At 39.6% G+C, this 13,154-nt stretch overlaps 1 protein-coding gene across 1 annotated transcript in view; it reads left to right on the plus strand.

The window, feature by feature from the left end:
* Positions 1 to 5,091: 5,091 nt before the first annotated feature.
* The window catches only part of LOC138838622 (zinc finger protein 568-like), a 38,627-nt gene continuing 30,564 nt past the window's right edge, over positions 5,092 to 13,154 (plus strand). Inside the window, exons 1-3 of the mRNA XM_070038027.1 lie at positions 5,092 to 5,128; positions 7,679 to 7,737; positions 10,540 to 10,666. Coding sequence (XP_069894128.1) covers positions 5,092 to 5,128; positions 7,679 to 7,737; positions 10,540 to 10,666 — 223 coding nt within the window. The remainder of the gene's footprint in view (positions 5,129 to 7,678; positions 7,738 to 10,539; positions 10,667 to 13,154) is intronic.

Genomic DNA, 13,154 nt, shown 5'->3' on the forward strand with positions numbered 1-13,154 from the left:
TTTTTCCAGAAACTGCCAAATTCCCTCTATGAAATTTTAAGGAGTTTTTGGTTTTTGGCATATGAAATTTGCCTTTTCTTTAATAATTTTTTCCCTCCTTTTGTTGTTGGTCCTGTGGCTTGAACTCAGAGCATGGGCACTGTCTGTGAGCATTTGCAGTGCTGTACTTGCCTTTCTTTTATTATTGCTTCAGGAAACTAGTGAAAACTTTCCTCCCAGGGGTTTCTTAGAAAATGGTACTCCTCCTCCAAGACTCTTTCAAAAATGGTTGTCCAGGGTCATCAGGGTGAATGTGGGTGGAGATAGAGTTCAGGGTAGGTCTATGTTCATGTGAAGCTTGATAACATGATCCAAACCAGTCTGTTTTTACTTTTCTGTTTTGCATATCCTGTTGTTTTGATTTTCTACCTGTTCTCTGATCCTAGAAGTTTCTGCATGCTAGGGGTCCTCAGAATTGTCTTCCCAACTGTATCCATTACACTGTGGAATAAACCTTTTGCCTCCCTCCCTCATGTCAGACATCCTAAGCTTTTCTCTTAAGGATTTGTTGTGCTTGTTGATGATCCTTTCCCCACATCATGATTGGGAAGGATTGTGTAGGAAATATTCATGCCTGATATTCAGTCCTCCAGTGCATGGGTCCTTCCATGCCTCTTTTAGTGGACCTGAGCTATTCCTCATTAAAATGGAGATTATGAGGCACAGTTGGATATATAGACATCAACTTTGGAGCAACTATAAAATATGAAGGAAAAATAATACTTTCTTTCTCTAAAAGTTAAAAGTTCATTGTACTAGTAGAAATAGAATTCATTTCCTACATTATTTTTGAATTGTTCAATGCTCACAGAGTAAGTCTCATTATTTGTTATACAGATATTATATCCTCTTCCTTCATTCATCTCAATGATTGACTGTTCCAGATGCTGAGGTAGAAGGTACAAGTATGGTATGGTATTCAGGGATAAATTATGGTTCTGATGTCCTCTGGAGGAAAAGGTGAACGAATGGAAAACATGTAGCTCATGGATAACACTTTGGCAGGAGATGTGGTGCACCCCTCATGGGTTCCACTATGCCCAGAGATTCCTGTGGTTGCAATGATGCACCACCATGGAGGGCATGTGCATTATGGAGAGCCTGTGGATTTCACATCTTGTCTACTGTTGTACTGGTGGAAGTCTTCCAATATGCACTGCATAACTGGGCTCAAGGAGTGACGTTATCAGTGCTACCTTGCTGGCCCCCATGTTTGTCAGCCTGTTTTGACAAGCTCACCCTGACATCTGCAACTGGTTGCTGCTGAGGCCTTTTGGACTAATGCCTGTCTACATCCCAGACCACTATATCAGAGACGTGTCCTGTTTCATGGTTTTGTATCAGTTACTGTGCAAGGTTGTGTTATGTATCCATACATGCAGTTAGTAGAGCTAGGTATGGTTTTCAAGGGTGGAGTAGTTTTTGATGCCTCTAGCAGGAACAATTGTGTTCTCACTAACTGCATAAATACTCTGAGATTACTATGCAATCATCTTATGTTGCCTGTTCTCCTGATATAACCATTATGGTATAATAAGTTTGGGTCTCTGTTTGCTATTGAGGTTTATAGGCCCTTAGCCATTGCTGCAGATTTTTTGGAATATTGGTTGCCAGCATTTTTGCTACCCTAAATGTTCTTGCTAGTGCTACTACTTCTGCTATGAAACGTATCCAAACCATATATACAACACAACATGTTAATAGTTTGGCTTGATATGTTTCTGGTGCCCTGGGATGCAGGTGGGCTTAGATAAGTTTGTGATATGTGTTATGATTTGGAAACAGCAATGATGTATATTGATAATCAAGTAGACGTGCTAAAGACCCGGTTAAAAATGATGTGACAGGGGCTGGGAAGATGGCTCAGTGGTAGAGCACTTGCCTTGCATGCATGAGGCCCTGGGTTCAATTCCTCCGCACGATATAAACAAAAATAAAAAAGCCGGAAGTGGTGTTGTGGCTCAAGCGGTAGAGTGCTAGCCTTGAGCTGAAGAGCTGAGGGATAGCGCCCAGACCCAGAGTTCAGGCCCCATGAACAGACCCCCCCCAACAAAAATGATGTGACATGCTGATGGTTAGTATGTCTGTGTTATCCCTCAATATGATATGGGCCAATATCCAGTGACATATTTGAGGAATCTGGCCCTTTGATAATTTTTTCTTTTGGGGATCTGGTCATAGGGCTGAACTCTGGGCCTGGGTACTATCCTTCAGCTCTTCACCTCAAGGCTAGCGGGCTACCACTTGAGCAACAGCGCCACTTCTTGTTTTTTTCTTTTTGCCTATGTGGTGCTGGAGAATTGAACTCAGGACCTCATGCATGCAAGGCAAGGATTCTACCACTGAGCCACCTTCCCAGCCCTCCTTTGATAAATTAAGCTTAGACATTAGGCAGCTTCAGGGTCAGAAATCTGATATTGGTCAATCCACCCTATAGGTAGCACACCCTGCAGATTTAGCTGCATCAGTTCTCCATTATATACAGGGATTCAGCCTGGGAAATAGCAATCTTTTTTCCATCCCTTAGGCATTTTCCTGTTTCTTGTTTTGGTATTCCTTTTTCTTCCATTCTTCCTGAGATGTAGGATCTGCTGCATTTTCCAGGCTCAGGCTGATAGACACTTGCTCAATTTACAAAATAAAAAGGAGGACTTGTTGCAGACTCAGAGGTGCCAGGACTGTCAAGGTGTGAGCAAAAGCTCCACAACCATGGACTGCAACTTTCAGGGCTGTAAGTACTTGCCATTTTCATAGGAGGGAGTGTTCCTTTTAGCTTCTGGGCCTGGGGCCTTACCTGTAGGAGTTTGGTGGACAAAGGTTGAACTAGAATGAGGAAGGATTCACATGATCTGCAGTTGTTGCCACATTGAGTCCTAGAACAATGTGATGCAAGAACTGGACAGATATAGAAAGTGTCTATAGCTAAGAATATTGCTGAAATAAAGAGAGATTCATCATTGGCCTGGTCTCTGTCTCTTCTATTATCATCCCTTTGTTCTTCTGGAGCACTGCTGGTGTTGTGGCTGGCCCCCAGCAGTGGTAGTATGCTTACCTAGAATCCCTGGTTCAAGTCCTCACTACCACATACACAGGAACACAAAATGTGGAATTGTGGCTCAAGTAGTAGTATGATAATTTTGAGCAAAAGAAGTTCAGTGACAGTGTCCATGCACTGAGTTCAAGCCCCAGGGTTGGGACATAAAACACAAGAAATGCAAGTTGGGTGTTGGTTCCTCATGTCTGTAATCATTGCTTTTGAAAAGGCTAAAACCTGAGGATCCCAATTCAAAGTCAGCCTGGCCACCAACATGTGTGAGACACTTATCTCCAGAGACAATTAGAAATCCAGAAGTGTGTTGTGGTTCACATGGTAGAGTACTTGAGCTTAGAGATGGTTCCCAAGTTCAAAGTACAAGTGCCACGACTGACAAAAAAACAAAAAGATAAAAATATAAGTAAATGCATCAGAAATATAGGCTTGAACAATGAAAACTACACTTCACATGTAGTCTTGGAAGTACTCCAATTCTTTCTGATCCTTTTCTCCTTGCCTCTCAGGAATTTACTTTTATAGAATGAAATTAATTTTTCTTTATATTATTAGAGGTGCTTGTAAGTTGAAGTCTATAAATCCAAATATGCCCTTTGATTTCCATTTTCATGAGGAATAATTCAGGTCCACAAAGGAGATATGGAAAACCTATACATTGGAGAGCTAAAACCAGGCATGAAACTTTCCAATCCAAACCATCTCAATTATATTGTATGTAAAGGATCACTAAAAATCACAATAAATATTTAAGAGACAAGTATAGGATCTCTGAATATGAGAGAGGGAGACTGTTGCAGACCCTGGGGTGCCTGCCAGGAGCAGGCAAACTGTGAACAAAGGCTTAAGGGCCATTGACTCCCACCCTCAGGGCTGCAAGTCCTTGCCCTTTCTTGTTTAGAGGAAGTGTGTGTTGTAGCTGTTTGGCCTGGGGCTTTAAGTGAAGGGAGGCTTTGGTGGAAAACATAGATTGAAGTAGAATGAGGATAGATGTGTGCTGTTTGCACTTTTTGACACAGTGGGCTTAGACCAATATTACACAAGCATTTGAGAAATATAGCAGAAATGTGCCATCAGCCATCTCTCTGTCTCCTTAATTATTATCCCATTGGCCCACAGAAGTCTTGCTTGTGCTCTGTTAGGACTGTGACAGAAAACAAAGATTTATTCCACAGCTTAATGGATAAGGTCTGGGAAGACAAGTCTGAGGTCCCCTAGATATGTAGCCTAAAGCTACTGAGAGGAACTGTTAGGATCAGAGAAGAGGAAGAATTCTAAAGAATTCTAAAGTAGTGCTGTGGCTCAGTGGTAGAGTGCTTGCCTTGCATGCCTGAGGCCCTGGGTTCGATTCCTCAACACCACATAAGCAAAAAGAAAAAGCCGGAAGTGGTGCTGTGGCTCAAGTGGTAGAGCCCTAGCCTTGAGCTGAAGAGCTGAGGGACAGTGCCCAGACTCAGAGTTCAGGCCCCACGACCGGACCCCCCCCCAAAAAAAAATTCTAAAGAGATTTTCACAATCAAAATGAGAAGACAAAAGCAGACTGGTTTGTAAATGATTAAGATTCACATCAACATAGACCTACACTAAACTTAACTCTTCTACTCACCTGCATTCATTCTGACCCCCAAACCACTCTCTTTGTAGGAAAATTAGGGAAATGTGCCATGATCTTAAGAATCCCTGTGAGGAAACTTTTCACTAGTTACCTGAAGAAATTATTAAAGAAATCCAAGTAGAGCACAGCAAATGCTCACAGACAGTGACCAAGCTCTGAGTTGAAGCCTCAGGACGAACAGAAAAAGAAAAATCATAAAACCCTTAAATGAAAAAGCAAGATTCAGAAACAGCCAAAAACTCAATTCCATTTAATAGATAGAATTGGGGATTTTCTGGAAAATTAATTGTTTGATTTTGCAAAATCTAAATCAACACAAGGATTATGATTCATATGTACATAACCATCTTCTTATTCTATGCCAATGTGTACATTACACTAACGGAAAATGACCCGGTATAAGTTCAGTGTCTATGAGTATGTTTGTAAGATGAGAGGGGAGGTATTAAACAATGTAAAGCAAAACAGAGATATAATTTACACTCAGCAGAACACAGGCATAGAACAAAAAGAAAGGTATGAGAAACAGTCTCATAACCTCAATTTCATTATTAGAACTAAGTACCAAAAAGTCAATGCATCTAATTCTCCCCATGTATATCCATTTTCTGGTTGGTCTTACAATATTTCACAAAGGAAACAGTGGTTTTGAAGAAGAAACTCAGCTCCCACAGCAGGGAGAGAAAAGTCCCAATGCATCCAAGCACTCTTCTAACCAGAGGTGAAGCAAGGTGGCGCCGAGCATTATGGGAATTGTAGTCTCCGTGGAGGGCTTTTGGTTTGAAAGTCCTGAGTTGTTTTTGTTTTGGGAGGGCGGAAGTGGCGCAGAGATCCTTTTGCGCATGCACCTCCCCGCCCATCTGGGGTGTTTTAAGTCTGCCCCTTCTAGATTCTTTCCCTTTGCCTTGCTCCTGGAAGTGCCCTGAAGTAAAGTTCGGCCTTCCATAGGTGGGAGCCAGGAGGCAGGCGCCCAGCTCTGTGCAGTGAAGCTTGGGAGTTGTAACTTGAAAGAATCTTAAGCTTTGGAACTGATATCAGGTAGGAACTGTGGGATTGCTGCTGGAGTCTATCCTCCATGGGTTTCTTTTTCTGGTTCTGTTTTTTCTTGGTCGTTGGTGGGGCTTGAACATTGGGCTTGCAAGCAATGTTCCTGAGCTCGTCAGCTCATAAGGAGAGCTTTACACTTGAGCCAAAGCACCTGTTTTCCCCTCCACGCTTTTCTCCAGTCTGGGGTTGATAAACAAGAACCTGTTTCCCAAATGTCTGAGAGCAAGCTTGGTGATTCTGCAGACAAGGAGAGCCCAAGAGCTGTGCATTTGTACTCCAAGACCAAGGGATTTTTCTATTAACTCATGTGATTTTATTTGCTTTGCCCAGGTGGAAGAGGAGTACAGGAAAAATTCTAGTGAAATTGTGAGGTGTGTGCCTGCCTTGAGTCCTCTTACATGGAAGTTGTATTTAGGGCTTCTGTGTTGTTTCTCCAAGACAAATTTTAATCTTTTTGGCTTGAAGTTTTAATCTCCTGGCTTGAGTTCACAGATGTTTGTTCACCATCCTGTTTCTAGAGACAGTTGTACATGGGATATTGGAGTAGTGAGTGCTGGTCCTGGATTTTTAGGAATGAAGCCTAGCAATGTTTGAAGCAGAGCACCCTATGAATAAGAATCTCCATCCTAAATGGACAGACCTTTTCAATTCTGAGAAGCCCAAAAGGGAAGAAGCAGAAAAGCACAGGAAGGGGAAGATGTTGCTAGCTTCCCTTGCCTTATGCAAAAATTGTTGCTACTTCCCTAAGCACCAGATTCACGTGGTACTCTTTCCTACATCACTCTCAATCACTTTGTGTTGTTGCAAGATTTAAACTGATTTCTAGGAGTCGTGATGAGCTGGCTTGAGGAATAACCCAGAGGCTAGTTATCAGAAGGTACCTGAGACAGTGGTTTGGGAAGGTGGGGTAATTGTTATGACTGAAAATATCTATTCATATAGCAATCCCTAATCCTCTTCTTTCTAATTTATTCAGCCTGCATTACCACTATAATTTTTAGTATGTATTCATTGAAACTTATCTTAAATGTCCCATCTATGGATTTGTTAATAATAGCTCTCATGTGTTGGCTGTGCCTCGTAGTTCAGAAAGTGTTGGTCGGGGACATTTGGCCTTAAATGAAAAATCACAGAAGAAAACTTGAGGTAATGTCTTACTCAAGGTTGTATGCTTTGTAAGTGTTGCTTATCTTCAGGTGTGTCACTTCTATATGGAGTATTTTATGTTGTAGCATTAGGATGGTCAAGGTTCTTTCCAAGACTGTTAAGGGAAATGAACATTAGGGACTTCTCAAACCTGGGTTTACCTCATCTTTACTCATGTTCCTTTGGCCAAAGCATGTTAAATGGCAAATTACAAATCATTGCATATGTTTGCAATGATACAGTGAAATGTGCCATTTGACAACCATTATTGAAATAGTATAGCACAAGCAATATATTCTGTACATAGTTTCCTCTGTAACTTTGGGTGAAAACTACTGAGTTACATCATACATGCTTTCCATGATGTTTAAATATGTAAATGAATGAGGCAGAAAACAAATTCCAATGGATTCCTAGGATACCTTTGCATTAAAAAAGCAGTTCATACATTCCTGAAGTATATTCAGTAATAATTAATTTTAGTGGCAATGTGATATGTTTTTGCTTTCAGTTATTCAATATTTTTTGTAGGAAAATTCAGTTTTATATATAGTATGTACATAAACATAGAAATTAGTTGGTTTAATATTATCTATCTACCACGAAATGGACTGGATTTGTATTTATTGGAGACTTGAATGCTCTGCCCGAGACATTAAAGATTCTTCACTTATAAGAAGTCTTTGCCGTTTTCCAGCCCTTGTATTATGTTGCAAGACGAAATTCTGGGCCAAAAGTCTCACAGATTCATTTCTGAATACATCATTTGTCTTGTATCCCAGCCATGCTTCCAGAATCTTCTGCTTATTGTCAGCAGCAAGACAGAATGAATGGATCTCTGGTGAGTTGTTTTTTTATTTCTCATTTGGTTTTATTCCATTATATGAACCTAAAGATGTTCAAGAATTTAAAAGAAGTCCAACCACACAGATTTAGCCCCAGGTACATATTCATATGGCTTATAGATTATCAGATTAAGATTGCTTGTAGGTTTAGCAAATTAAATGGTTATATTCTTTCTAAGTTGAATGCAGATTGGCTTCAGAATGTCTAGGTTTCATGTTGTCATAAAATGTAATCAAATCTGTTATGTGATGTAATGACACCCAGCAGGTTACTTCTTATGGAAGGTGAAGGATAGCTTGTAAACAGATCACATCCTCATGAGCAACATTAAACTATTTCAATGAAATTTTCCTGGAATTGCTGAAATAGTGTGGTCATACATACCTTCATGTGTTCTTAAGGAATGATTAATCTATATGTACTTAAATTACTCTCCATATATAGTACTTGTACGACTTCATGGTCTTGGTCATACTTGAAACTTAGGCTATATTTGTTGCTAAACTTTATGGTCTTTCTACAAATTCCTGTTTGTTTTCTAAAGTATCCTCACAAAATTTCTTTCCTCTATTTTATCTGTCTATTTTTGATTTTCTACTCACTAGTGTTGGTTATTTTTCTCTTTCTCTCTCTTTGTATCTATCTTTCTATCATTTTTTCTTACTTTTCTCATTCCCTCTTTCCTCCATATGTGTCTCAGTTGTTTCTTTTCTTCAAATGATCTATCTGGGAGCTAGTTTTTCTTAGTGATCATTTTTACTTTGCTGACATGTCTCTTAGGTTTGACATTTTTCTTACCCATTATATAGGAAAATTGTTGCCTAGAGAGTTCTACAGGATTCCAGAAACAAACTTAGAAAATCACAAAACCATAAACAGATAGACTTAGGGAAAACCAGGGTTCCTAGGCTCTCCTGCACTTGGTCCCTTGGTGCCAGCAAGCAAGCATAGTTCCTTGAGTGCACACAGGGAAGATTACCATTGGTAACATGCAAAAATGAAGTATCTATATTAATAGTACAATCAGAGCCACAACAGGTTGTGAGGAAAACATGTTTCCTAATCTCCTGAGACAGAAGACTGGCTCCCAGAGAAAATGCAGACATGAAGTTCACCTTACCTAGCCTTGAAGGTGAACAGAAGCTCAGTTTCAGATGCTATCTTTCCAACAGTAAGGAAAAGGCCTGCCCTCCAGTCTCTTAATCCTCTCCAGAATTCTCTTTTAACCCTTCTGTGGCCAGCTCTCAGTGTTCTCATTGAGGTCAGGCTCGAATTCCAACCTCTCAAACCTTTTCCCCCTTGGCTCAACCTCAGAGTTTCCACAGAAAAGTATTTCCTTCGCCCAGCTTATAAACTACAAGAAAATCAGTTTTCTCCTGATTCTGTTATCTTTGGTCTAACTTCATTTGATGTGGTATTCTGTTTTGTCTTTCCTTCCCACTATTTTTGAATATTTTAATTCACTGCCAGTATAGGATAGGAACTGGTTTTGATTAAAAAACAAAATACAGTGACAAGGTGTTCTTTATTAGAAATATCACTTGTTGCAAAATCTCATGGATGATTTCTCAGGAATTGATTTGGATCTCTGAGGAATTTTGCTATTAACTAACATAAGTGGAAATATATCCTTAGGGATCTACTGGAGAAATGACTCAGGAATATGTGACACGTTGGAGCATTTGTTCATATTTATCATTTTTGTCATATTGAGTATTCCTTGAGCTTCTATACATTTTCCTCCACCTTCCATGAAGCCTATTAAAATGAAAATATTGTAAAGAATATTTAATTCCCCTCCCACATATATTTTGTATTGTAGAATGTAGGCAAAGTTTACAAAACCTCATGGTAGCAGTTCTTTTTTTACATAGGATGTAAATATCAGGGTATCTGTGACCACTTTTCAATATTTAGTATTTAAACCAAACATGGTTAACCTAGGATATTTTTATGTGTGAACTCAATTAAATCTTATATGGGAAAAATAAATCATTAGCTACTTTCTGGAGTATTGTTAGTATTTTTTAATATTTATGTGGACACTGCTTCTCATAGGTCTAGTAATGTTCTATGTTCTGTATTCCATGTCATATCCTAAATGTGTTCTGCTTGCTGATGAGAGTACCTGTTAATAGAAAGTCTAAATAGGATTTAGGGTGAAGCAGTATATGTAAATGCAGAAAAAATATTTGTTTAATTCATTGTTACCCTTATATGTACAAAAATTTTATCAAAAAATGATAATATAATTTTTCAGACACCTCCTTAGACTTATTGTTGTCATGCCAGATTATTGTCTCCTTAGAGTTTTTACCTTGTCTCTATTGCTAGCAGCAGAAATGTGTTTGCATGCATTAGGGAAACTGTAATTTTTTATTGGTCTTGGCGCTTGAATTCTGGGCCTGGTTGTTATCCCTCAGCTCTTCAGGTCAAAGTGAGTGCTCTACCACTTGAGTCACAGTGCTACTTTCAGTTTTCTGGTGGTTTACTGGAGATAAGTGTCTCAGGGACTTTCCTGCCTGGGCTGGCCTTGAACCTAGATCCTCAGACCTCAGCCTCCTGAATAACTAGGAGGATAAGCCACCAGTGCCCTGCCAATCTGTGTGTTTTAATGACCAGGTTTATATATTGTCCAATATTTCTAATTTGCTATTTAATTTTCCCAGTGAATAGATAACACAGCAAGCTGCAAACATTTTATGTAAGACAAAAGCATACCTGCAGCATAATGAAATTCCAGATTGGAATTCTCATGACCTAGGTCTAATTTCTTAATGGAAATGTGCCATTACAGAAGCTGATGTCATTTGATGATGTGGCTGTGTACTTCACATGGAAGGAGTGGCAAGATCTGGATCCTGGTCAGCGGACCCTTCACAGAGATGTGATGCTGGAGACCTATAGCAACCTCATGTCCTTGGGTGAGCAAAGGTCACTTTTATTTGGAAGATCAAGTGCTTTTATTTTAGTAGACATTTGACTGTTTATGTTATTTAGGTATAATATTCTAGTCCATTCCCAGGTAGAAAACTGCTAGTATAAAAGCCAGCCAAATTCAGGTCGGGGTGCTTGGTGTTGTTTGCCTTTCGCACTACTGCATGAACCACAACTCCATTTTGGCTTTTGTTTTGGGGTATATTCTGGGTTTCCATGCTCAGGTTGGTTTCAAGCCTGCCACTTCTGATCTCACCTCGTCAATGAAGGATTAAAGTTGTAAGCCTTTGAACCATAACATTTTCTAAAACAACAACAACAACAAAAAAACTAAAAAAGATTCCAGTCCATGGCAAGTGTCATTTCTTTGTAAGGGAAACTTCAACTCATTATATGTAACTCAAGAGCTAATTTTATTTTCAATCTTTAACATTTCTAATCAATAGTTGTACAAAAGTTCTAAACTATGATCCAATAATAGGAGACTGACTTCCCAGACTGGGGGTAATTATTATAGGTGGATCTACAGTCTAGATAGAATATACATTACTACTGACAGTATGATCTGGAAATCAGTAGGTGAACATGTGTATTTGTAAGCCAAACTTGACACAGAGTTTAGTGCATAAAGATTGGAATTCTAGAAACTCTGGAGGCTGAAATGTGAAGATTTTGGTTTGAAGCCAGCAACTGTGGAAAAGTGACCATGAAACTCTTATCTCCAATTAACCATTCAAAAACTAGAATCGTAGGCAAGACTCAAACTAGTAGAATGCTAGCTTTGAGCAAAAGAGCTGAGTTCAAGCCACACAATGGACACAATAAACTCAAAGCTGGGGGAAACTCCACCATGGAGTTATTAAGAATAAAGAAACCATGGGCTGGGAAGATGGCTCAGGGGTAGAGTGATTGCCTTGCATGCTTGAGGCCCTGTGTTTGATATCTCAGCACCACATAAGCAGGGAAATAAAGCTAGAATTGGTGTTGTGGCTCAAGTGATAGAGTGCTAGCCTTGTGCTTAAGAGCTGAGAGACAGCTCCCAGGCCCAGAATTCAGGCCCCACAACTCGGCGGCCCCCCACAAAAACAATTGAGAAACCAGATTTAGGAGCAACCTTGTGAACAGGATGTCTGCCACCGAACATTAATGATGACCCAGCAAGAGCAATTGTTCTCCACTATTTCTTATTCACAGGGCACTGTGTTCCTAAACCTGAATTGATTGTGAAGCTGGAGCAAGGTGCAGAACCATGGATAAGAGAAGGCTCAGACAAGAATTTTACAGGTGAGTTAAAGCATCTTGAATGGTGATGATGGATCCAGAGCCCAGTGGGTCTGTTTATATTCAGCGGTACAGAGCAGTAGTATTCCTAGTGCCCCTGAGTCATGTGTGGCAGAGAACTAGGTGATCCTTTGTCTCAAGGAATTGTCAATCCAGAATTCACGTGGAGACACACTGAATTTGGTGTGCCAGTGTAGGCAGTGTTAGCAATTCCCTTTTTCTGTAGAGAAATCATTCATAAAGAGAAAAAGAGAATAAGAAATGTAGAAAGGAGACCTCATTTTCTTTTAAACTAGTATTATGCAGGTAGGAGGAAAATAGGAGTATGCTAGGGCTGCTATCCTCTGATGGGGACAATTTCTTATCAGTGGTGCTGGGCATAGAGGGCGATTCAGAATGGAAGCATTAAGAGTATGGAGATGAATAATTTCAGGAAATATTTCCTGGGACAACATATAATAATCTGAAATATAGAAAAACATTATTTTGCATTGTAAAATGTCAGTACTACTTTCTTAATTACTACATTGCAGAGAAAAGTATATATTTTGCATAAAGCAATGCTTTGATATTTGAAAATGTAGTAACAGAATGTGAGGAAATATCATTATCGTAAGGAATTTGTGGGTCTCATTTATGTTTTTGTCTATTTTTCTATTATTCATTTTAGATGTCCCAGTAATGGAGGATGTGATTAGCACCTGTCAGGAAAGTCACAATAAATATCGCTCTGAAGTAGCAGTCATGAATAGTAACCCAGGGGAGGAAAAAGTGAGGCTTATAAAAAGTTTTCATTTGAGCTCCATACAGAAGTCAGAACTGATTAAGAATAATGGGAACTCCTTAGTGATGAGGATAGAAAAGGTCACTGGCTGTCAGAAAATGGGTGTTTTCAGTGAACCTGGTAAGATGTGTGCTGCCTATAGTCCTCATGTGTCTTCTGTAGTTGAAGAATATAAACAATGTGAAAAGTCTTTCACTGAGAAGACACACCATGTTGTCCCTCAGAGAACACACACAAGAGAGAAACCTTATGAATGTAACGTGTGTCAAAAGTCTTTCACCCAGAAATCAAAGCTTACTGTCCACCAGAGAACACACACAAAAGAGAAACCTTCTCAATGCAACATTTGTGGAAAATCTTTCACCTGCAAGGCATATCTTACTAGACATCAGAGAACACACACTGGAAAG

Source organism: Dipodomys merriami, unplaced genomic scaffold (assembly GCF_024711535.1).
Source record: "Dipodomys merriami isolate MVZ:Mamm:240054 unplaced genomic scaffold, mDipMer1.0.p SCAF_286, whole genome shotgun sequence".
In the NCBI taxonomy this organism is placed as follows: Eukaryota; Metazoa; Chordata; class Mammalia; order Rodentia; family Heteromyidae; genus Dipodomys; species Dipodomys merriami.